The 25,929-nt window shown below is 44.8% G+C and overlaps 2 protein-coding genes across 6 annotated transcripts in view; both read right to left on the bottom strand.

Moving 5' to 3' along the window:
* Nucleotides 1-16,431, bottom strand: part of LOC149302064 (calpain-1 catalytic subunit) — a 35,391-nt gene extending 18,960 nt beyond the window's left edge. The window contains exons 1-3 of the mRNA XM_089483497.1: nucleotides 16,344-16,431; nucleotides 3,513-3,811; nucleotides 2,753-2,822 (exon numbers count right to left, since the gene is read on the bottom strand). Of these exons, the coding sequence (XP_089339623.1) occupies nucleotides 2,753-2,822; nucleotides 3,513-3,779 (337 nt within the window). The 5' untranslated portion in view covers nucleotides 3,780-3,811; nucleotides 16,344-16,431. The remainder of the gene's footprint in view (nucleotides 1-2,752; nucleotides 2,823-3,512; nucleotides 3,812-16,343) is intronic.
* Nucleotides 16,432-17,656: 1,225 nt separating this feature from the next.
* On the bottom strand, nucleotides 17,657-24,829 carry LOC149302063 (speedy protein 1-B-like). Of its 5 annotated transcripts, none has more exons than XM_089483492.1 (7): nucleotides 22,738-23,735; nucleotides 22,352-22,617; nucleotides 21,262-21,320; nucleotides 20,712-20,797; nucleotides 20,317-20,488; nucleotides 18,554-18,842; nucleotides 17,657-17,743 (listed from the first exon to the last, which is right to left on the bottom strand). In XM_089483492.1, exons 1-7 carry the CDS (start codon nucleotides 22,869-22,871, stop codon nucleotides 17,718-17,720), a joined length of 1,032 nt encoding a protein of 343 aa, XP_089339618.1. In that variant the 5' UTR covers nucleotides 22,872-23,735; the 3' UTR covers nucleotides 17,657-17,717. The 5 variants fall into 5 exon arrangements, with proteins under 5 accessions (XP_089339618.1, XP_089339620.1, XP_089339617.1 ...); XM_089483494.1 differs by lacking the exon at nucleotides 22,738-23,735 and adding an exon at nucleotides 24,740-24,829 and having other exon boundaries at nucleotides 17,658-17,748; XM_089483491.1 differs by having other exon boundaries at nucleotides 17,658-17,748.
* Nucleotides 24,830-25,929: the final 1,100 nt, after the last annotated feature.

The following is a 25,929-nucleotide window of genomic DNA, read 5'->3' as shown; positions in this document are numbered from 1 at the left end:
GAACCAAAGTTTGGGGATCGCTGATCTGGAGGACATGGAGGTATTATTTTGCCCTCCGACACTCCATCCCCAAGGTTTGTGGGAAACAGCAAGAGCTTCAGCATTAGCATTAGTATTTGTTTGCCGACTGTGCCATAGAGAGAGGCACACAAAAGACCGCACACAAGGCTGCGTCTGCAGAACGTATATCAGATAATTACTATGGAGGAAGGAAGGAGTGGAGAAACGAGAGAAAGAAAGAGAAAAAGGGTGTGTTTCCTGCAGCTGTCGGGGAGTTTCCCTTATGAACTTGGGACCGAACTCAACAGCGTCAGTAGTGGAAGTATGACAGCCAATGAAAGAGGAAAAGAAAGGGCGCGCATCGTGTGTGCAAAAGGATCCCACAGCGCTTTCTAAATGGTTACAAGAATTAGGAATGGGCAGAGCGACCAGATATTGTAACCGCAAAGGCGGACAAGGCACTGCAAAATGGGGGATGTTGCAAAAAAAACAAAAACGGAGGACGTGACCAAAGTAAAGCTATAGTGCATTGGAGGAAGTAGACTTAAGTCTAGGAAAGCTCATGCTGCCAACGTCTTTCTTTCAGTTAATATTATTACTATTATTAAGAAAAAAGTTGGCATCATGAGCTTTCGTAGACTTAAGTCTACTTCCTCAGGTGCATTTAGTTTCACAGGTGCTGCAAGGTCTCTGTATCTTTGAATTCTATTATTATTACTAATAGTCATGTTCCAAATGGAAGACATTTTGGAGTCGAAGGCTGAAACGGAGGGCATGCCCTGGAAAAGGAGGATGCCTGGTCAACCCTGGGGTGGCACCCATGTTTTTGGTTACAAGCAATGGAAAAACACACTGTTAACTTCTTTCAATTTTGCCTGGGTTGCTGGGTCCCTTCTCTTCCTTTCAATGGCATTTGGGCCTCTATTCTGCTGGAGCGTGTTTGCCTACTCCTCTTTTCCTCCCATGCAAAAGTTGTGTCTTTCTCTTCGCAGCGCGCATGCACACAATGGGCTTCTTCTTTACTTCTTGAAAGCATTTGCGCCCTGCCCTTTAGCCAGAAGGCTCCTAAAGCTGCTTGCAAAGATAAGAAATACCGCATGTTTGCAATCTCGATTTCAGTTGTCACTCCCAGTGAATAAGGGATGGAGAGGGAAGAGGATCCTATATTGAGCAATTGCATAGAAGAAACCCATGCAGCCTTTAGGGCTGTTTCTAGGTGGAAGCTGGTCTCAGAAAGGATGGAACAGCCCAGGAGCTATGGTTTGTTTAAACCAGTGATTCCCAAACACTGGCATTCCAGATGTTTTGGACTTCATCTCCCAGAATTCCCAACTGTTGGGTAAGCTGCCAGGGACTTTTGGGAGCTGGAGTCCAAAACATCTGGAGGACCGATGTTTGGGAACCATTTAAACCCTAGTTTATTGTTATGAATAAATCCAGAACCTTGACTTTGTATATTTTTTCTATCTATTCATCTAGAAATAGATGACAAGACAAAAGACAGATGAGAAATAGGGAAGGCGGTCCAACGTTTGTTTCCTCGCCTGCCGCGCAACTTGTGGCCTAAGCAGACGCAAACAAAACGAAAATCCACGGTTAAAACAAACCGTGGCTTAGCGCACAAGTGCAGGATGCATGGCCCTTCAGATGTTGGACTGCAATTCCCAGCCAAGAGAATCAATTGTAAGAGATGATAGGCATCACAGTCCAACAACATCTGGAGGAGAGACGCACATTCCCACCCCTGGCTTTGTGCGATGTGCAAAAGCACCCGTTGTCAAATACTGTAAGCTTTGGGGAACTGTAACAAGGGGAAAGAATTTAGACAATGACAAAAGAAAACACAACGTTTCAAAATATTAAAATTATATTCTTAGCACATATAATAGGGGACACTTAGGGCCCCAAAAGTGATGGCGGCAGTGAGAAAGGTTTGGAAAACATCCATTGCTCACTTATGTTGCCTCCATCACACTCCTCTTCCAAGGAACCAAAGGCAGTCCTCATTCCCATTTTATAATAACACTATAAGGTAATGCTTCTGTGGAAGTAGACTTTAGTCTATGAAAGCTCACGCTGCCAACTTCTTTCTTTCAGTTCATCTCAGGCCCCATTCACACTACGGAAATGCCGGATTGGGTTAAAATGCCTTGGGGAGATTCGACCGCAGTAAGCGCAATGGGAACATCAATTCAGTATCATGTCATTTTGGAGATCCGGGTCTCTGTAGTACAAGAACGTCAGTGTGACTGCCACCTTCAAAGGTCCTACAAGATCTCTCTACATACTGATTCTACAGACTAACACAGCTGTAATTATTCTATTCTTATTATTATTAACTAAAAGAAAGAAGTTGGCAGCATGAGCTTTCATAGACTTAGGCCTACCTCCTCCAAATGCATTTAGTCTCAAAGGTGCCGCAAGATCTCTCTGCATACTGATTCTACAGACTAAGACTGCTATATCTTTGAATATTATTATTATTATTATTATTATTATTATTATTATTATTATTATAAACTGAAAGAAAGAAGTTGAGCTTTCGTAAACTAAAGTCTACTTCTTCAGATGCATTTAGTCTCCAAGGTGCTACCTCTCTCCATACTGACTCTACAGACTAACACTGCTAGGTCTTTGAATTCTGCCTCTGTAAGAAAAGTTGAGCTAAAAGATGAGCGTTGAGTTGCTTCAAGGAGTTAAGAAGTATGTCTGGTTTGAAACCACAACCTGAGATAAGTAGGAACAACTTTACCCAGAGCTCCTTGACAGACGTCTGTGCGGGTGGCGCCATCGACGATAAAGAGTGGGTTGCGACAAAGTTCCTGAAAGACACAAAGGAGAATGTGTTGTCGTTGTTGTTGTGGTTAAACCCTGTATTTCTTCTACTTCCATAAGTTGCATAAGGCTCATAGCGAATTATGGAAGTGTCTACTTTGCTTGCAGGAGATCCCCTGCTTGGCCATGAAACCCAGTTGGGTGGCTTTGAGTAGGTCACACTTTCTCAGCCTCAGGGGAAGGCAATGGTAAACCTCCTCTGAACAAACCTTGCCAAGAAAACTAGGTTCGCCTTAGTGTCGCCATACGTTGGAAACAACTTGAAGGCACGCAACACCCGACACCAAAACCACTACACTACACAGTCTCTCTTGGATACTTAGGGCCTGAACAGACAAGCCAAAATGAGGATGCTTCAGGTCACTTTGGAGGCATGCTCTTTAAATGATGCATGCATCCTAAGAGACCGGAAGCCGCGCCAAAACTGCGCTCTGGTCCTTAGGAAAGGCGCATGGCTTTGGCACAGCTTCTGGCTTCTTAGGACTCATGCATCATTTAAACAGCATACCTCCAAAGTGACCCAAAGCAGCTTTATTTTGGCCTGTCTGTTCAGGCCCTATATCTAAGAGATCAGGAACCCATACCACCATAAATTTAAAAGACCTGAAAAGACTTCTCTAAGGACATCAAGGTTTTCAGGCACTTCTACAGAAGAGCAAAGAAAGTGCCTTTCTCACCGTGGGCCGTTTCCATTTGACGCCGTACGTTTTGGAGGAGTTGGCTCCCAGCTCTTTAAAACCCAAAGACGCAGCGGAGGCGGGGAAGGTCTCATCCCTGAAGAGTGCCCCGTTCTGCAAACATTCGTTCCGAAGCCTTTCGTAATCCTGGCCTAAGTACTTGACGGCGTTCTCGTGTTTCCCTAAACCCAGGTCTTTGGCTCGCTGCTTCTGAACCTGCGCCGAGACACCGGTGCAATAAACGGGGACAATGACTTCTTCGGACATCTTGGGCGGTCACCGAACCAGGAGCAATCTCCCTGAGACAAAGAGAAGACAAATAGTGATTCCACGCATAAAATGCTTTTTGTTATAACACCAACAGTTAATAAGGTCTCTTTCTTTGTTATTACAGTGTGATCTATTTTATAATGCATGGCATTTATCTTAAGCTTAGGCATGTATTTGATTTATTTAAGTTCATTTTAAGGTTGACTCTGTAATCGTAATGGCATGAAAGTTTGGACGTTTTAATAATAATAATAATAATAATAATAATAATATGTTTTATTTATAGACCGCTATTCCGCAATGATCATAGCGGTGTACAGTAAAAAATCTTAAACCAATACAAAATACAAGGTGACAAAGGAGGGAGGGGCCTCTTCCTTCAGGCAGTCCCTGATGTTGCTGGGTCTGCCTGATCGCTCCCTCTGAGGCCAAGATGACAGCCGAGGAGGGAGGGGCCTCCTCCCCCAGGCAATCCCTGATGTTGCCGGGTCCGCCCGATGACTCCCCCTGAGGCCAAGATGATAGCTGAGGAGGGAGGGGCCTCTTCCCTCAGGCAGTCCCCGATGCCGCCGGGTCCGCCTGATCGCTCCCTCCGAGGCCAAGATGTCACTCTAGGAGGGAGGGGCCTCCTCCCTCAGGCAGTCCCTGATGTTGCTGGGTCTGCCTGATCGCTCCCTCTGAGGCCAAGATGACAGTTGAGGAGGGAGGGGCCTCTTCCTTCAGGCAGTCCCTGATGTTGCTGGGTCTGCCTGATCGCTCCCTCAGTTTTGTTTGCAATGGTCTTTGGACTAAGCAATAAACTGTCTGTCTGTCTATCTATCTGTCTCCTCTATCTATCTATCTATCTATCTATCTATCTATCTATCTATCTATCTATCCATCCGTCCATCTATCCATCCATTTATCTGTCCCTCTATCCGTCCATCTACCTGTCCATCACCCATCTATCTGTCCATTTATCTAACCATCATCTATTTATCTGTCCATCATCTGTCTGTCCATTCATCTGTCCATCCCAAATATGAAGTAAAGCAGGGAGAGGACCATATTACTGACTGTATTTTTAGATAACACTATATTTTGTATTGTATTGTGGTTTTTATTCTTTGCTGTAATCCCACCTTGATCTGCAGGGAGAGGCGGGAAATACAAATAACCTTTATCATTATATTATCATTATATTGTACAGTCGGCCCTCCGTAACCCTGGATTTTTTATCCACGGATTTAAGCATCCGTGGCTTGAAAATATTAAAAAAATATATGAATTCTAAAAAAACAAGCCTTCATTTTGACACTTCATATAAGGGACATCATTTTACGATGCCACTGTATTTAATGGGGGAACCGTCCAATTAAAAAGATTGTATGTACAGCGCTGTGTAAATTTACAGCGCTTTATAAATAAAGGTTAATAATAATAATAATAATAATAATAATGGGACTTGAATATCCATGGATTTTGGTATCCGCAAACAAAGCTGCAGTGGATACCAAGGACCCACTATATTTCATTAACTGAGATACATCTTTATGTGACGTTGTCCCAAAATAGGGGAATGCATACAGGAGCCGATACCTGGAAAGAAATGTCTGCTGAGCATAAGCAGAGTCCACTTTCGTCCTCAGTACAGATTATCATAATCTATTTTGGGATTAGGAAACAGAATTCCTCGGAGTGAATGCGCCCATTTCATAATGAAGGTAAATGCCAAAGTCTCTCCCCTGTGTTTAGAAAGTAGAAATCATCCGGCGTATCGGAAATGGACCTGTCTCGGTTTTGATTTAGCGGATGTAGCTGAACGTCCAGGAAAATCTGGGGGAAGGGAGAGATGGTTGCTGATACCATTCTGGGCTCCTGACAGCTGGCAGCTGGAATGCTAAGGGCAGAGCAGATGGCATTTTGCAAGCGCCGCCAGGAAGGCCTCTCTGCATTCGGCTCTTCACGTTCACTTAAAAAAGCAACCCATGTTTCTGTAATCCAGATTCTGCCCGGATTCTTTGAGGAAAAAATTCGTGAATTCCACAACATGCATAAAGCACAACATGCACAAAGATGCTGCCAACTTCTTTCTTTCAGTGAGTTTCAAAGGTGCCGCAACATCTCTCCATCTATTGATTCTACACACTAACATGTCTATATCTTTGAATGCATTTTGCTGTTGTTACTCTGTGCCTTCCAGTTGTTTCTGATTTATGGCGACCCAAAGGCCAACCTATCCTGGGGTTTTCTTGGCAAGGTTGGTTCAGTGGAGGTTTGCCATTGCCTTCCCCTCAGGCTGAGAGAGTGTGACTTGCCCAGGGTCACCCATTGGGTTTCCATGATCGAGCCAGGATCCGAACCCTGGTCTCCAGAGTCGGAGTCCAACCCTCAAACCATTCTTCTTTTTACATGGTTTCAAAAAGATGCCCTCTTTTCCGCCATCCCACTTCCATCCCTGGTTTGTGAAATTCCACTGTGGTTTGCCCATATATCTAATGGTTTAGAACCATGCTTTGGAAAGGAAGGAAGAGAAGGACAGTGGAAAGTAAGCAGCCAGGGAGCGAAACGAACGGTTCTTAGTAGTTCGTATCTGGCCCTTGTACCACAATCTGCATGTTTTTCTACATTCCTGGAGCTTCTGCTCATTTCCAGATGACTATGGCTGGGAGGGGAAAGAGGGAATGACCGTAATCCAAAGGAGAAGTGCATGCTTTGCTTGCAAGTTGCAAAAGATCTCTGTATGCAGGAATGACTGCTAGGCAGCAGCCGTCTGTATTTACAGTCTTTGCCTGCCATACTGGGAAATGCTAAAACTGAACCTGAGTATGGATTTTACCACATGTTGTTATGTGCCGCCACATTGTTTCCGACTTATGGCAACACTCTTGGGCAAGCCACATGCTCTCAGACTCAGAGGATGGCAAGGGCAAACCTCCTCTGAGCAAATATGGCCAAGAAAGCCCCATGATAGGGTTGGCCTGAGGGTCTCCATGAGTCAGAAATGACTTGAAGGCACACAACCACAACCGCAACAACAAAAGGCAAGTTGGGTTTTTCTTTGCCGTCCTCCGAGGCTGAGAGAGGAGGACTTGCCATCCCTCCCCTAACAGGCAAGAAAATCCGAGTCCTGGACCTGGGACCTTTTGCATGCGAAGCAGAGATACTACCAGCGATGACTTAAAAATGAATCATCACTGCCTTTTATTTTTCAGGGCAAGGCAAAAAATATCAACGGAGTACACACCACAACAAATGCAAACCAGACTCCCTCTCTGTGCAAAGGGATATTATAGCAGATGCTGCTAAGATCCAAAGCAGCCTGGAGGTTGTTATTGTATCCCAAAACTGCACAGTGCTCAAGAGACTTTTAGGACGCAATCCCAGTCTTCTCCCAGATCCTTGCCGTCGAGTCATGTCCAATTTATGGCTGAATCTATGGGGTTTCCTTGGCAGGTTTCTTCACAAGGGGCTTGCCATTGCCATCCTCTGAGGCTGAGAGGGTGTGACTTGCCCAAAGTCAGTTTTTATGCTCAAACAGGGAATTGAACACCATTGCACCACGTTGGCATAATGGACTAGTAAAACCCTAAATATAATCCTTACCTCCCTGAACTGCCTGGCAAGGACAGCGGTGCACCAATTAATTTGCAAATCGTAGGAACGAGGCAATATAATAAGATTGGGAGAGAAGATAGTGGCGCTCATAAAATCCACATCACCATAGATATCCCTCCCCTTTCCATTTACATTCAAATAATGACAGGTCTTTCAAGTCAGACTTCCAGGCATCAAGATAAGCTTGAGAGGAGATGACTCACTGCAAAAGCCGGAGAGCTTTAGCTTGACTTTAAACAAAAGCATGAATTTGGTGTGGCTCTGAGCCGCACACCCTTAGTAGCCACGGATGGGTTTAGTCTTGCGCAAACGTTATCAGAAGGAAAAGGCGAAGATGGCACAGGGATGAAGCAAAGATCGGAGATCTAGGATGGTTGGAGAGCAGCTCCAAAATGCAACTAAAACCAAGCGGCGAACGTTCAATATCTCTGACGCAAGGCTGGTGATTCGCAGTGGTTCCCAAACTTTGGTCCTCCAGACGTTTTGGACTTCAGTTCCCAGAATTCCTGACTGTTGGCCAAGCTGGCTGGGGCTTCTGGGAGTTGAAGTTTCCCAAAGTTTGGGAACCGCTGGGTTATTGAAACTATTAGAAACGGTGGAATTGGACAAGCCGACTTGCCCAACGAAGTATGAAAAAGCTAGGAAAATTTGGGATATGGTTATGAACTACAGAAATTATTACTGGGGTGTAATAGCAACATTTGGATTTATGGATTACTTAAGGAATAGTCGACTACAAACGCTGTATCTAGTGTGACGTTGAAGGCTTTCATGGCCGGCACCCATAGTTTTTTGTGGGTTTTAGGGCTATGTAGCCATGTTCTAGAAGAGTTTGTTCCTGATGTTTTGCCTACATCTGTGACTGGCATCTTCAGAGGATGCTGGCATGGAAGAAAGTGAGGTATGTATGTGTGTGTATAGATAGATAGATATACACTGTGTGACCCTGGGTAGGCTCTCTGAAGATGCCAGCCACAGATGCTGGTGAGGATGCTGGCATGGAAGTATATATACCCCACTCTCTTCCATGCCAGCCTTCTCTGACGATGCCAAAGCCACAGATGATGGCGAAACGTAGGAATAAACTCTTCTAGAACATGGCCACAGTGCCCCAAAAACCCACAAAAAACATATCTAGTATTAATCCTTTGATACAAGTTGGGATTGGAAAGTAGTATCTATGTAATTTAGGAACCGTTTGAAGAATTTGGTTAGGCACTAACTACTGCTTTGCTTTGGAAGTCAAGCTTGGAAGATGAAGTTGCAAAGCTGTAAGCAAGGAGCGAACGGAGTGAGTGTAAATTTATGTATGGAATGATGGTTAAATATTATGTTTGCTCTCTTTACAAAAAACAAATAAAACCGTTTAATAATAATTTTAAAAAATCAAGTGGTGAAGTGGTTAAACTGGAAGACTTGGCAGAATACGTTCTGATCTAGGAAACATTTTCTCAGCTTGACTAACCTCATAAAATTGTTGTGAACAAAACTGGGTGGAGAAGCATGTACGCTGTGGGATAAAAACGTAACCAATGAATTAAACCCAAATTTTAAAATATTAAATCAGTCCCCTTAACTTGGTACTCAACAAATACTAGGTATGAGTTCCCATCATCCCCAGCCACTCTAGTCTTCATGGGCGACGTCTTGGAAAACGGTCCATTAAATCAACATTTCTCCAATCTTATTCTCATTGCGTTAGAAGTATTGTTACTTCTCTTATCATTACTGCGGTTGTTGCTGCTAGGAGCAACATTGCTCTGCAGAAAGCCTAGCCATGGAAGCTTATGCCACCTTAAGATTTTAAACCTTTGCAGATCTCTTGGTTATTTTCACTGCAACGAACCGTCCCTCGGAAAACGGACAAAAGCACACCCGCCTTGAAACGCAAGACCGCAAAGTCTAAATTAACTGTGATTCAGATGCTAGACACAATATCGCAACTCCACCCTGGAGTCCTATTTTTTTGCGGATCTGACTCAAGTGATGGAAAACTTAGGATCGCTTGGAAATGCTTTTATCTCATTGCAACGGCTGCCGTTCGGAAGATGAGATGTTCCAGAGTGTCTCCAGTTTGTCTGATCATAGAAACATAGAGTTGGAAGAGACCTCCAAGGGTAATCTGATCCAACCCCTGGCCATACAAGAAGACACAATGGAAGTTTAAAAGCCTCCAAAGTATGGGCCAAACATTGGAGGACAAATCCACAAGTTAAACTTATTTGCAGATGATGTCTTGCTTTTTTTAGAACATTCCTCCATTGGGTCCTATTCTCTGGAGCAGCAGCAAACAAGCTTGCTCCCTCCTCAATGTGACATCCTTTCAAATATTTAAACAGGACTATCTTATCACTTCTTAACCTTCTCTTCTCCAGGCTAAACATTCATTCATTCTCATTTTATTCATTTACATCCTGCTTTTATCCCGATATAAGGACTCTAGGCCGCTAACAAGCATTTCAAACAGTCCAAGTTAAAAAGCGTGCCTAGCTCTCTACACTGTTCTTCATAGGGTTTGGTGGTTTCCAGACCATTCCCCATTTTGGTGATGAAGAGTTCTGTGCAACTCCAAAGCCACATATTAAAACCAGAACGTATTAATCAAATCGGTGAATGGTCAAATCCATCAAAGTCAAAGCCGCAAATGTGGAGGGTCAACTGTATTAGTTGTTAGTTACGTTTATATCCTGCCAATGAAGTGGCAGGATATAAACGAAGATATAAATGAAGTGTTGTGACATGGCTACTCTGGGTTGCCATGTCACAACAACCTAGTGAGGTAGGTCACCCGATGTATTTCGTGGCTCAACTTGGGCCTGATTCCCACTACCCTTTAAACCGGATCACAAATTGGTTTGAACTGGTTCAAGTGACCCTGGTTCCCACTTGAACCAAACCGCTGAAGCAATTTGGACCCATGTAACCTGCGTCTTTTTGATGCTGATTTTTTTACACATCTTATGATAAACCGATTCTGCACAAGTGTGAACTGGATGCGGGTCGGAATCGATTTTAATTTGCCCTTTGGCCGGCTGGAGCAGGTCCATTTTGAACCAATTCATTTGTGAATGTGAACCAGAAGTGGGTTATTTTACAGGGAAAAAGTGCGATCGGGGCAAACGTAGTGGGAACCACACTCTGCTGTCGAATCGATCCGGATCGGAAACCAATTTATTTGTAAGTGGGAATGAGGCCACGGTCTCCTAAATCCCAGTCCAGCAAACTGCATGCCTCCCAATCCAGTTACTCCAGGAAGCCAAGGAAGAAGTATTTTACAAGACTTGAAATTACCAGTTAGATCCTACAGATATCTCAAACCAGGAAGCGGAGACTGTGGCTACAAAACATGGTCGAAACCGACCTGAAGGCACACAACAACAATGCAAATTTGCATCGGAGATCGAGAAAATTCATTTGCATGCTACACAACGAGGGAGGCAGAAGGAGTGGGAAAGCTGTAATGAAAGAACAAGGGAGTAGCTCCATTAACACTTGTATTTTCCATTAGGAAGGCCCTGGGTTCAACTCTGACACATCCGAATAAAATGAATGGAATCTACTATGATGGGAAAGACTGGCTTTGAGAATAGCTTGAACATTATGACTCTGGAGCCCAGGGTTCGAATCGTGGTTTGGCCATATAGACCCATTGAGTGATTGTGGGCAAGTCACACTCTCTCAGCCTCAGAGGACAGCAATGGCAAACCCCCCTCTGAAGAAAGTCGCCAAGAAAATCCTGTGATAGGTTCGCCTTAGGATTGCCGTAAATCAGGAATGACTTGAAGGCACATAAGTCTGAAACGACTTGAAGGCACACAAGTCAGGAATGACTTGAAGGCACACAGCAACAACAAGAAGAAGTGTTATCTTGAATTCCAGTGGATTTATATAGCACACAGATTTGGAGGTGGGACAACAAATGGTGCAGTCAGAGGCAAACTGCATACATACAGCAACTGACTGCCAGCAGCCATTATGTTAACAATATTTGGGACCCACCCAACTGCAACTCTTCATAACACAAATGTCTTGGCACTAAACCCCGTGAAATCTGCATCTGCAAGACGTGGCATCGATCATCAGCCCGGAAAGCGTTTTTAGAGAATAAAACCCATAGAGGATTTTGCAACAAACGGCTAAGAGGACATTATTGGCCGGAGGCAGCATACCTTCAAGGATCAGTCTGGCTGCAGAAGTTAATATCCGGCAAACAGCTGAAGGGCTGTCCTACAGAAGATGGGCAAGAAATGTTTTCGGTTGCTCCAGAATGTATTTAAGGGAACGCTTCTTTAGGAATCTTCACATCTTCCAGAGCAACTTTATGGTCAACATCCGTCAGAAGTTGATTATTGAATCATCCTGGAGGACCTACAAATGCCTAGAGAGGTGTTTCCATTAGACACCTCTAGGTTCTCCAACACAACTCTATGGTCAAATTCTGTTCATATATGTTTCATAAGTCTGTTTTTGCAATCTGTCCCTTCACATTGAGGAGGGAGCAAGCTTGTTTTCTGCTGCTCCAGAGAATAGGGCATTGAGCAATGGATGCAAGCTCCAGGAAAAGAGATCCCACCTCAACATTAGGAAGAACTTCCAGACACCGTTCGACGGTGGAAGACATTCCCTTGGAGAATGGTTGAGTCTCCTTCTATGGAGGTTTTTAAACAGAGGCTGGATGGCCATCTGTCGGAGGTGCTTCGATGGTGAGTTCCTGCATGGCAGAATGGAGTTGGACTTGATGACCTTTGGGATCCCTTCCAACTCTATCATTCTGCCAGCAAAGTCTATGAGCTTCATCATGTTGGGTATGCCATGGGATCTACTTTGGAGACAAGTAACAGGGAAAGCCTGGGAGGTTCCTGGCCTGACTGAGGAAACCTCTAAGAGACATCCAACTGGCTTTATGCTAGAAGTTGGATTATAAAGTTTAATCCAGACAGACCATTCTTATGACACACTTCTGGAGCCCAGTGCAGTGACTTTCGGGCATGAAATAAGTAGCCTTAAAAAGGACAGAATAAAAGAGTCATAGAGTTGGAAGAGACCTCCAAGGGTCATCCAGTCCAACCCCACGAAGACCAGAATGCTAAGATAATTTGATCCGCTGACACTACAATATACGTTTTCAAGAGATTACTCATTCAAATAGCTCCTTACTTGTTCCTCTTACTCAGAATATACACCCCTGGAGCCATCTGCGCCACATCAGCAGCCAAAACAGGAGAAAGAACACAACAGAGCGAAAAAACACCCCCACACACAAAGTCAAGGAAAGTGCAAACTAGTTTATCCAAATAGTAATACCATAAAGCATCACCAAAGAAACACTTGTCTGTCAGTAAACACCATTAGCTACTTTCCGTATAGGATTTATCTAATTATCAGTTACTTTCTTGCTAGTTCTTTGTCTTGGGTCATTTTAGTTCATTGTATGATTAGCTAGCAGTTACTGTACTATGCTCTTTAAGTTACTTTTTGCTTTTATCATGTTTGTACTCTGCTTGGTATCTTGCATGGAGTTCCCCCGAGTTTGTTAGGCATAAACACAACGCAAAGCAACACAGCAAGGCGCTTAAAATACACATTGTTGGAAGTGTATGCCTTTTCTTTTCTTTTTGCGATTTGGTAAAATTCCTCTCCCTCCCCATGTCAACTTCCAGATGTTCTTGGACTTCATCTCCCATCAGTCTAGCAACATCTGGGGCATGGCATTGACTTCCTTGTGCTGCAGCAGTGGTCTCCAAACTGTGCCCTTTAAGAGATGTTGGACTTCAGCTCCGAGAAGCCTCTGCCATGTTGGCCAGTAGTCTGGGATTCTGGGAGCTGAAGTCCAACTTCTCTTAAAGGGCTCAGTTTGGGGACCACTGTGATACAGGCAAATAACAGGGTTTTCCTATCCTTTCTCCAGCAATACTGATATCGTGAATACTTGTATTGATTTTAGCTTTGCATAGAAGCGATGGAGAGCGAGCATTGCGCAGTGGTCTGAGCGTTGGACTATGACTCTGGAGACAATGGTTTGAATCCCGCTCAGCCATGGAAACCGACTGGGTGACCATGGACAAGTCATATTCTCTCAGCCTCATGTCCAAAGGCAAGGACAAACCTCTTCTGGACAAATCTCACCAAGAAAACCCCAGGAGTGGTTCATCATAGGGTTGCCATAAGTCAGAAACAACTTGGTGAGCATTGAGAGCAGAGATCATGCTGTCAATGGGATAGTCTATCTGCATTTTAAAATGGATCACATGCTTCATAGGAGCAAGTAATTGAGAATTAAACAGCAAGAGAGGAGCTGCAGCCTTTCATGGCAGAAGATCTGCTTTCGACGTGGAAAGGCCCAAGTTCGGTTTCTGGCATCTCCTTATCAGAAAGGCCCTTATCTGAAACCCTGGAGAGACACTGTCCGTTAGAGAGACCAACCACCTGCCCTAGCTTCCTATTTAAACAATTCCTTTACTCCAAACTGTGATGAATCCAAACTACCTTTATATTTAGGAGAGTGCATGCTGTATACACAGATGGTTGGTTTGTTGCTGGGCCTTCACATCATTGCCAACTTTTGGAGAAAATGATGTTTCCTGGAAACCCATGAGCTGGGCATCAAGGTGCAAGATTGCCCTGATCTTGTGTGGTCTGGCAGAAACTGGTATTCACAGGTATACTGCCTCTGCATGCAGAGGTTCCACATCACTTATGCAGTTTGTTGTTGTTGTTCTGTGCCTTCAAGTCATATCTGACTTATGGTGACCCCAAAGTGAGCCTATCGTGGGGTTTTCTTGGCATGTTTCTTCAGAGGGGGTTTGCCCTTGCTGTCCTCTGAGGCTGAGAGAGTGTACCTTGCCCAGGGTTACCCATATAGGGTTTGCATGGCTGAACCGGGATTTGAACCCTGGTTTTCAGAATCGCAGTCCAATGCTCAAACCACGGTGCCATATTTGTGCCCTTACTTTTGGCTTCTTCACAGTCACAAAAGCAACACTCTCTCAGCCTCAGGGGAAGGCCATGGCAAACCTCCTCTGAACAATCCTTGCCAAGGAAACCCACTGATGCCTTAGGGTCGCTGTAAGTCAGAAACAACTTGAAGGCACACAAAGACAAGCTGGAAAAGAGTTCTAAGAAATGGGTTCCAGAGCAAATCAAGCCTGAATTCTCTCTAGAAGCAAAAATGACTAAACTGAGGCTGTCGTACTTTGGCCACATCATGAGAAGACATGACTCTCTAGGAAAGACAATAAGGCTGCGGAAGACAGAAGGCAGCAGGAAAAGAGGAAGACCGCATTACATATAAATGGACTAAATCAAGGAAGCCATTCAAGCCTTGAGTTTGCAAGACCTGAGAATAGGAGGACTTGGAGGTCTCTCTCATTCATAGTGTCGGCATAAGTTGATATGAAGGCAGTTAACAACAAGCAACAATCGGTTTTACAAAAGCCAGGCTTCTGGTGGAGACGCAAAGTGCTAGAACGGGTTTGTCAACATGGAGCAACGGGACTTTTTGCAGCTTGGAACTGCCCAGGTACTTCAAAATCTAACATTTTGCTCCAATTGAACCTCAGAAGCCAAAGCCATGCTTCTGTTTTGGCTCTGAATTGGGGTGACCAGATATCCTTACCGCAAAGGAGGAGAAGGCACCGTACAAATGGAGGACGTTCAAGAAAAACAGAGGACGCAACCAAAGCAAAGCTCAAAACACCCCTAGAAATATCAAGTCAGGTGTCTTAGTCATGCTCAAAATGGAGGACATTTAAGAAAAAATGGAGGGCCACCAAAATGGGGAAGGTCTGGAAACCATGCCTTATGAGGAGAGACTTTGGGAGCTGGGTACGTTTAGCCTGGAGAAGAGAAAGTTAAGAGGTGATAGGATAACCCTGTTTAAGTATTTGAAGGGGTGACACATTGAGGATGGAGCAATTGGAGCAATTTTCTGCTGCTCCAGAGAATTGGACATGAAGCAATGGATGCAAAACTAGAGGAAAAGAGATTCCACCTAAACATTAGGGAGAACTTCCTGACAGTAAGAGCTGTTGGCCAGTGGAATACGTTGCCTTGGACTCCAAGGCTTGGAGTATAGTGGAGTCTCCTTCTGGGCAGGTCTTTAAACAGAGGCTGGATGGCCATCTGTCGGCGATGCTTCGATTGAGAGTTCCTGCATGGCAGAATGGGGTTGGACTGGATGGCCTTTGGGGTCCCTTCCAACTCTATGGTTCTATGATTCTAAAGAAAAGCTCAAAACACTTCTTAGTCATGCACAACAATGGAGAACTTCCAAGAAAAAAAGGACGTGACCAAAGAAAAGTTCAAAACCTAGAATTATCAACCCATGCTTCTTAAGTCATGCCCAAAATGGAGGACAGTTTGGAATCCCTCCTGGACAGGAGGCTGAAATGTAGGACGTGTCCCAGAAAAAAGGAGGATGCGTCTGGTCACCCTGGTCTGAATCCAAACACCGCTTCCTTGTCCTGGAAATGAACGTCTTGAGGATGCAGGGAGCATATCCAAAGAGGAGCTGTGTTGGCCTTGTAGCCAAGTCCAACAACACCCCAATTCCACACAAGAGGGATCCCTTTATGGGGCCAAGCCAAATGCAATAAATATATGTCCTGGGATTCCAGATTTTGTACCCGGAATTCAGGAAACCTATCCAGGGAGAGCATGTTGGCTGTGTGGCTAAGTCCAGCAACATCCCAAATCCACACAACAGGGACATCACCTTTATAGTGCCAACCCCAACATGCCCAAAGACACCTCCTGGAGGTTCCAGGTTCCCTACCCTCAAAAGTAGACCTGCCAGGGTTAGGCTGGTCAACTCTGTGGCCAGGAAGGAGGAGAGGTTGTGTAACAGGGGTTGGAGAAAAAGGGGAAAAAACTCCTGGCTGTTTCCCAGAGCTTTTTCAGCTGCTTCCCAACTAAGAAACTCTTCTCTGAATCCCAGTTTCCTAGTCCAGATCCCCCAGCACTTACCTGATCCCCAGCCCGGCCTGGTCCCTGCAAAAAGTCAAGGCAATCTTGGCGGAAGGGAAAGCAAAATAAAACCCAACCCAAACCCAGGAGGCGGCGGGTGGCCCTAACCCCCCTTGCCTGCAGAGAAGGGACTCCTCCCTGCCAGACTCCTCCTTGCCTGGGTGCTTGCCAGAAGGGCAAGCCAAAGCAGGCGGAACCAAAGAAAGGCGCACCAAAGGAAAGCTCTCCTGGGGCGCAATGGAGAGGCTTGGGGGCCTCCATCTCCAGCAGAAACTGGGGGGGGGCAAAGGCACCCAGGTGGGGGACAGGAAAGGCAGCTTAGCTGGCCAGACCCCGCTTGAAAGAGAGACAAGGGTTTGGAGCTCCTCTCTGCATTGCAACAGCCGGAAAGAAGAAGCAGCAAATGCCCAAAGGGTGCCAAGTAGCAGCAAGGATGGAGAGGGAAAAAAGGCTCAAATGATGCCAAGGAGAAGCAAGGATGGAGAGGAAGGGGATGCCCAAAGTGTGCAAAGAAGAAACAAAGATGAAGAGGAGAAAATGCCCAAAGAGTGCAAAGGAGAAGCAAGGATGGAGAGGGAGAAAAGGTCCAAAGGATGCCAAGAAGAAGCAAGACTAAAAAGGGAGCAAATGGGCAAAGGATGCCAAGAAGAGGCAAGGATGGAGAGGGAGAAAAGGCTCAACCGGTGCCAAGAAGAAGGTCCTTCAACGCAACTCTATGGCCAACATTTGCCAGAGGCTGATCATAGAAATCATGCTGGAGGAACTACAGATGCCTAAAAAAGGGTTTTCTCTAGGAACTTCTAGGTTCCCCTGCACAACTCTATGGTCAAATTCTGGCAGAGTTGTGCTGGAGGACCTAGAGCTTCCTAGAGGACAGTTACAGCAAAACCACAGTCAAAGCCACCAACGTGGAGGGCCAATTGTATTTTAATTGGACATATGGTATAATGCTTTCTAAACCTTTTGTACTCCACATTGTTTTAGATACTCTGCTTCAATTCAAGAATGGTTTAAATTTGAACTAGAGAGCCAGAACTAGCAAACCAGAGCCAAATGCCATTAAACATTAAACAATGAGCCTGTTCTCTTTAGACATCTTTATTAAGAGATGGCTTGCCAGCTACAAGTCATAGTATACGGCAATTTTTTTTTTACATATACAGATATAGGCATTACTTACATATACAGATATGGGCATTACTGTGCATTCTTTCTGACCCGGAAGATAAAGTGCTTAGTAAGTAGACCACTGCAGATAGAGATGAAGAGTAAGAGCACTCAATGTGTGCCACTTCAAGGAAGTAAATAACAACGGCGTGAAGAGGATTCGTAGCCACTGGATGTTATCCCAGGAATCAGCAGTCTGGGCCTCATTCATCTGCCTCCATAGCTGGTTCCTGCTGGGCTGCCAGTCAGAAATTTTAGGTTGAAACCATATTATGTAAGGAATTTAGAAACTATTAGTTGAATTATAAATAATCACAACACAATAAAATGGTAGCTTATGAATCCCTTAAGGATGAAAATGTTGTGATGGGGGAACAGGACAAATGCTGAGGCTACAGAACAGAAAAAAGAAGGGAGGAATAGGGGTTTACAATATTAAGTTGCTTGCATGCATGCATGCATCCACTTACTTTCAAACATCTTTAAATCTAGAACCCTTTCATCAACCCTACAGATATTAACAGAGACTGTTCCACTATCTCACTGGGTCAACTTAGAATTTCAGTGGGTCAGTGTTAGAATATATAGTCAGCCGCCCTTATCCATGGATTTTTAATCCACGGATTCAAGCATTCATGGCTTGAGAATATTTTTAAATACAGCAGACTCTTGGTATCCGCTGGTTTCAGGATGCTCAAGCCCCATTAGATAAAATGGCATAGTCAAATGGTGACCCATATAAAATGGTGTCCCATATAAGCTGTTTGGAATTTACACATTTTTTCAACATTTTAAAACTGTGGATGCTTGAATCCGTAGATATGGAGGACTGACAGTATAGAAATTCCAGAATGCAAACTACCATTTTATATAAGGAATGCCATTTTACTATGCCACTGTATCTAAGGGGACTTGAGCATCCATGGATTTTGATATCCATGAAGGGTCATGGAACCAAACACCAGTGGATACCAAGGGCCCACTGTATATTAAAAAGGAAGGCCATGTTAGAAAGGTCCCTAAAGCTGATATATTGAACTTACTCGGCACACTGCAGTCTGTCTTCAGATGCATCATCAGTACAGCAAAGCTGGCCGAATCCTGGTTCATTGGCGAAGAAGGCGGCAGGTCACTGGTAGGAACATCACTGGTCGAAGAAGTTATTTCAGGGTCTTCTAGATCAAATGAACAGAGAAGGCAGACTGGGGGCGTTACGCCAGGTCCTTTAGGGAACATGTCATCTTCACTCTTCAGGTAACTCCTCAGGGCCCCACTGTGATGGGCGGCCCGTTCACGGGACCAAGCCCAGTGAGATGGCTTCCTCAGCATTATCTAGATAACATAAAGGATGATAGTCACAAGGAGATCATATCTGAGTACCAAATACAGAATGCAGTACAGTATGTAGGTGCCTCCAGGGCAAGAGTCTAGGAAGTTGCATTATGTCCAGTAAAACTCCTGGGCTCATCTAACTCTGTATAGTACGAGGGGGTGCCAAAAAGGTCTCAGCCCAACACTAGTCCCAAAATCTGAGTGTAATTGTGTCACTAACTTGAAACAGCCAGTGTGGCAAAGTGGTTTGAGTGTTGGGACTACAACCCTGCAGACCAGGGTTCGATTCCTGGCTTACCTATGAAATCCACTGGATGACTTTGGGCAAGTCAGCTCTTAGCTGCTGTGGAAAGCAATGGCAAAGCTCCTCTGAACCAATCTTGCCAAGAAAACCCCATGATAGGAAACTACTTGAAGGCACACATCAACAACAAAGCTTGAAGCGGGGCTTATTTCGTATTGTAAACTGCCAATCTGCAGGATCGTAGGTGTAGTTCCTGCATTTTTTCCAGAGCATTGATAGAACCACGTCAACAAAAAGTGTGGCACTTTCAAGTGCTGAACTCCAGCCTGTTGCGAAGTTCCTGTTCCTGCAGAAGAAAACCCCTGAGTGCATGTTGCAAACACTGAGTGACAAGTGACTGTCATACTCAAAGAAGTGGTGTGCCAGCTTTCAGTGTGGAAATGTTGAGACCTGAGATGCAGCAAGATCTGGGAGGCCTTCAAGTGTCAACGTCTGAAACTGTTGAGCATATTCATGACATTATTTTGACAGTTTGGAGAATCTCAGCTAAAATAACTGAGGAGGTACCAGAGATATGCCAAGAACGCTCCGAGTTTATAATTCATGAACAGTTGGCTATCCAAGAGCTGTCAGCCAAGTGGGTGCCATAAAGTTTGAATGCTGACCAGAAACAAAATTGGTGCATACCTCCAAGTTGACTTTGCAGCTTTCCGAGCAATCTGGTGATAATTGTTTGGAACGACTTGTAGTGACATTCTGGTTCTCCAAAGCCGAAGAAATTAAAGTCTCAAAGGTCAGCAGGAAAGGTAATGGTCACAGTTTTTTAGGGTAAGGAAGGTACTTTGGTGACCGACTATCTTCAGAAGGACCAACTTTAGGGTGAACATGTGGAGTAGCATGTAAGTCTCATGGTTCTAGTCCCCCTTCTCGGTCAAGCCAAGAACTTTTCAGCACCCCCTCGTATACGGATCCAGCAGCAGCTTCCCATATGGGATTTTCTGCATGCAAAACATATACTCTAGCACTGAGTTTGGTTGCTTCCATCATTTTCATTCAACCATCCCCTGTCAATTTCTTTCACTCAACCCATTTCTCACCCTTTCAATCGCTCAAAAATGCAACTGTGATACGTTCGCCTTAGGGTTGCCCTAAGTCAGAAACAACCTGAAGGTTGTAACAAGAGCATCTGATCAAACTAAGGACAAACAAGACAAAGTAGTTGCAGCAAACCTCATCGCAGCATCGCCGGCTAACAAACGCTCTGTACTTCATTTTAGCCCAAAAACAGTCCCGCATTCTCAAGAATTCTGGGATTAGCTTTCTCCAATTGTCGCCAAGTGCCCAGGGAAAGATCTCATACTTGTAGTCTTCGGTATCTTCTTCCATGTCATTTGCTAGGTACCTGCAGTTAGAAGAAAGTGACGTTGGAGACGAGGGACACCTGAGCATCTTCGAAGGCAAGTACTGGCTCATTTCCAAAGTAGAAGAAAAACAGTTAGCCGAATGGACAGATGGCTAGAGATCTGTACTCAAATTAGTATACAGTTCTCTGTGGCCAAGATCTTACCCTTTCCAAACAAGTATAAGTCTTCCCATAACAGTGGAGCAATACAAAAAAGACTTACAGAGCTAGGAAGAGATTAATCCGCGTGTATTCTCTTGTATTCAAGCCGGCACGTTTGAAGTACATCATAGTCATAGCTATAAGATACTGAATAAGAAAGCGAGTGTTAAGAAAGTCAAACATCTTAGACCACAATTACAATTTAAGAGGTGGAACGAGAAGGACGGAAAGGGTAAAAGTGCTGGTCAAAAGATATTCTTGCAAAAGAAGCAAAGGGTCAAATTAACATTCTGCCTCTCCCATCTCTTGGTTATTAGACAGGTATCTGGTGCCCCTTTGAGTTCAATGTAAGGACTGTTTTGGGTTTGGCCAAATGGGTCCACCATTTGCATCAGCCCTTGCCAGCAATAGCGAAGGATGATAGAAGCTGCAATCCAACCATATCTGGAAGTTTTAATTTAATAAAATAATAATAAAATGAATGAATAAAATACCACTGTCCTCAATAACTCCACTGAAGTGACAAAATAACAGGGAATATTGGTAGGTATTGAACCCTCTCATGTTATTCATGTAATGAAAGTCGCTTCAGGAGAGGGCAGGAAACGTACCTTATCTGAGATTCTGTAGCATGTGTCCATTGAGAGAAAGTCTTGTATTAAGCCATCCTCTGAGGAAAGAGAAGCAAAGCAGATTTGGTTTAAGTTGCACGTTTCATTACTTGTAGTTGACAAACACATAAGACAGCAGATATGGCCTCAATGAGCATCGTAATTTCCTCACGGCATTTCAAAAATACCATTACATGATCCCTACCAGAGCTTGGGAAAATTGCTTTATGGCCTAGAATTCACTGAATTGCCCAGCCAGCAAGGCTACTAGCCATGTTGACTGTGGGTTTCTGAAAGCTGCAGTCCAAAAGCAAGTTCCCAGGTGTTCATCATTCATGTAGCAAAGAAGAAATTAGGATACTATCATTTAAGCCCAGCCTGGAAGCTTTAGGAGGTGTTCCCTATTCCCCACCAAGCCAGTGTACATAGAACCACTGTTCTAAATAATGTGGCAATGGCATCTTCCCAAAACAAATGGGTCCTAGAGCGTATCAAACCAGAAATCTCTCTGGAAGTCAAGATGACCAGACTGAGGCCGTCATGCTTTGGCCACATCATGAGACAGCAAGACTCACGGGAAATAACATTAATGCTAGGAAAGAGGGAAGCAGAACGCTAGATGGGTGGACTCTATTAGAGGAGGTCATGGGTATGAATTGGCAGGACCTGAGCAGAGCAGTGGAGCATAGGGAAGCATGGAGATGTCTCATCTACAGGGTCGCCATGGGTTGAGATCAACCCGAGGGTAGATAACAACAGCAGCAATGGAAAATGTTCAAAGTGGGCCACAATTTAGTGCCCAACTGATCAGATTGTATTATGGAGTGATCAGATTGTATTAAAGAATGTCATATTGAGGATGGAGCAAGCTTGTTCTTCTCTGCTGCCCCAGAGAACAGGACATGGAGGCATGGATGCAAACTATGGGAAAGAGATTCCACCTCAACATTAGTCTCCTTCTTTGGAGGTTTTTAAGCAGAGGCTGGATGGCCATCTGTCAAGGGTGCTTTGACTGTGTATTCCTGCATGGCAGAGGGTTGGACATGATGACCTTTGGCGTCTCTTCCAACTCTATGATTCTATAGCTCACCCAGGAGGTTGAAGAAAGCCTCTTGCTCTTCTCTGCGCAGAAGAAAGAATGGCTGCTGCGAAATAGTCAGGGCCGTCGTGGAAACGTCTCTGCCGGGGCCGTGCTCGCCGCCGCCAAGTACCCGAACGTCCTGCGTGGTGTGACACCGCCACCTTGTGCTCCCTGGCTTCACCCCTGTGGGGACCGCAGGAGGGACGTAAGCATTTGTGGTGTCTCTCATTTTACTTTTTCCAAGTGATGACAGCAGAAGCCTAAAAATGACCTTTCTGGGGAGGAAAAACAGAGACGCACATGCCATGTTTAGTATTGGTTATAAATGGTCATAATTTTACATTACGTCTTGAGTCACACCATTGATCAATAGTATATGTAATGACCGCAAACACCTCCTTGGAGTCACCATTTTTTCTAGCTTTACCAGGAAATAATAATGATTTCTGCCAAGTCTGCGCTTTAATGAGTGGTTTAGCATTCCTTGTAAGGATCTGGGTAAAGAAACTGCGCCATGCGCGAGGCGCATACAACTTCAAGCTCTCCCAGTGGGATCATGCTGCTAATAAGTGAACATTATTAACACAAAGGGTATCCTGGTGAAATCAGGAGGCCGAAGAATAGACAATTCCCATCTGGTTTTATCCTCCAATTGTATAGTCTAAGAATAAGTAGGCCCATAAATCCAGCATAACCCTTTAAACCATTGCGCCTGGTCCTAAGATATATGCAAGTCCGCACACATGTCACCGCATAGGAATCTGTTGAGGGATCGCTATGTGCATGCCTCTTCCTAAGCATCTGGCTATGTCCCTGCATATAAATATGGCTGAAATTTGAGCACACATGGCCTTTGGCGCAAACAGAAGCGACTGGGAACAGTCCTTACTATGAGTTAGAAAACCAGCGTGGAAGTGAGTTCCAGGTTTATAAATCAAATGGAAAAATTATACTTTTATCACACTGGACCCTTTAACCTTCCCTTAAGAGCACCACAGCATTCCTCACCACTGGTTACAGTGGCTTAGATTTATGGGACTTTGCACATGGCATGTTGAGAGCTGCATGGTTTCCAGACCTTCTTTAGGGTCAAGAACAGAGGTGCCCAAAACGCAGCCCTGTCTATCCCTATTGGAAACAACTTGAAGACAGCAACAATAATCTCTAGCTCTCGCTATCTATCCGAAGGCAAGAACAGTCTCTCGCTCTACGTATTTATCTATCTATCTCTATTGGAAATGACTTGAAGGCTATCTATCTATCCATCTTTATCCATCCATGTCTATTGGAAATGACTTAAAGGCAACAGCAATCTCTATGCTATCTACAGTATCTGTCTATCCATCCATCCATCTCTATTGGAAGTGACTGGAAGAGAACAACAACAATCTCTATCTCTCTCCCCCTTCCTCCCTCCCTAACTATCTATCTCTATTGGAAATGCCTTGAAGGTGACAACAATCTCTATCTATCTATCCATTTCTATCCACCCTTCCATTTCTATTGGAAATGACCTGAAGGCAACAACAACAATCTTTAGCTTATCTATCTATATATCTATCTATCGCTATCCATTTATCCTGATTGGGAGTGACTCGAAGGCAACAACAACCATCTCTCTCTCTATTTCTCTAGCTATCTCTACCTATCTATCTCTCAATCCCTATCTATCCTTATTTATCTATTCCTATTGGAAATGGTTTGAAGGCAACAACAACATTCTCTATCTCTACATCTATCTATCCATCCATCCCTATTGGAAATGGTTTGAAGGCAACAACAATCTCTATCTGTACTATCTATCTATCTATCTATCCATCCATCTCTATTGGAAATGACCTGAAGGCAACAGCATTCTCTATCTCTTCTTTCTATCTATCTATCTCTATCCATCCATCCATTCATCCATCCCTATTGGAAATAGTTTAAAGGCAATAACAACCATCTCTATCTCTACTATCTCCCTCTCTCTACTATCTATCCCTCTCTCTCTATTGGAAACGACCTGAAGGCAACAACAACAACAACAACAACAATCCTTCCTTATCTATTTCTATCCTTTATCTCTTTATTATCCCTATCTCCCCCTTTTGGGATTGACTTGAGTCACCTCTACCCACTAGGCGTTACTCCCCCCCCCGAGAGACTTTGGCTGCATCTAGACTGGGGAAATATCCCGGTTTGGAACCGCTTTAACTTGTTGCTGGCTAACGGTTATGGAATTCTGGGAGTTGGAGTTTGTTGTGGGGCCCAAGGGGCCCCACAACAAACTCCAACTCCCAGAATTCCATAGGCTTGAGCCAGAAAAAGAGTTAAAGCGGTTCCAAACCGGGTTATCTCTTCAGTCTGGACGTTCTGAGGTAATCCTCCCTCACAGAACCAAACGCAAGGCCCCACCCATCGGTCACGCGCCGCCTGGCCTTGGAGCACGCGGGCCGCGCCTGAGCCCTTGGGGCCCCCTTATAGGCTCAGCCCGGAGCCTCCTCAGCCAATCGCTGGCCCTCGCTGGGATAAAGGCGTGGCTACCGCGCGGCCACACCCCTTCGTGGATTGAGGCTGTTGCTGTCAATCAAAGCTCGCCTGCTGCTGAGCAAAGCTTAGCCCGGAGCCTCCTCAGCCAATCACTGGCCCCTGCTGGGATAAAGGCGTGGCTACCATGCGGCCACGCCCCCCTTCGTGGATTGAGGGTGCTGCTGTCAATCAAAGCTCGCCTGCTGCTGAGCCAAGCTTAGCCCAGACTCAGAGAGGGGCGTGTCCGCACTGCAGGGATAATAACCCGCTTCGGTTGCAATTGCGCTGGAGTAAACCAGACACCACTTTGGTTGCATATACACTAGCAGGAATAAACCAGTTTGGCACCACTTTGGTTGCATCTGCACTGGTGGAGTAACTCACTTTGACACTACTTTGGTTGCATCCACCCAGGAGGAATAATCCAGTCTGACACCAGTCTGGATGGATCTACACTAAAGAAATAAACCAGTTTGACAGCAGTTTGTTTGCACCCGCACTGCAGGAATAAACCAGTTTGACACCACTTTGGATAGATACACACTGCAGGAATGACCCAATATGACATCACTTTGGTTGCATCCGCACTGATGAAGGAATAAATCAGTTTGGCACCACTTTGGTTGCATCCGCACTGCAGGAATAATCTAGTTTTGACAACTCTTTTGGTTTCACATCGCTTTAACTCAGTGCTAGGGAATTCTGGGAATTCCAATTTTGTGAGACGTTCAGCCTTCTCTGTCAGGGGGTGTCTGGGTGCCACAAGAGACTGCAATTCCCAGAATCCCATAGCACTGAGCCAGGGCAGTTATAGCAGTACGAAAGCGTATTATTTCTGTAGTGCAGAGGGCCTCTTTCCTGCCCCTCTGGGTTCCTCCTTTCGCTTAGCAACGCCCCGCCCATCCAAGTGGGCCAAACTCGGCAACTATTTTTTGATTGGCTGAGAGCCTCGACTTTGGACCAATCAGCGTGAGCCACGGGAGCCTTTTTTTTCGCCCGTCAAGAGTTAGAAGACAACAGCGAGCGGAAAGCTTTGGACCGTACCATTAGGACACTCAAAGAGAGGGGTGGATTTG

Source organism: Sceloporus occidentalis, unplaced genomic scaffold (assembly GCF_023333645.1).
Source record: "Sceloporus occidentalis isolate IW3139 unplaced genomic scaffold, rSceOcc1.0.p SCAF_20, whole genome shotgun sequence".
In the NCBI taxonomy this organism is placed as follows: domain Eukaryota; kingdom Metazoa; phylum Chordata; class Lepidosauria; order Squamata; family Phrynosomatidae; genus Sceloporus; species Sceloporus occidentalis.
The sequence above is the reverse complement of the archived record's forward strand: the minus strand, read 5'-3'. Positions and strand labels throughout refer to the sequence as shown.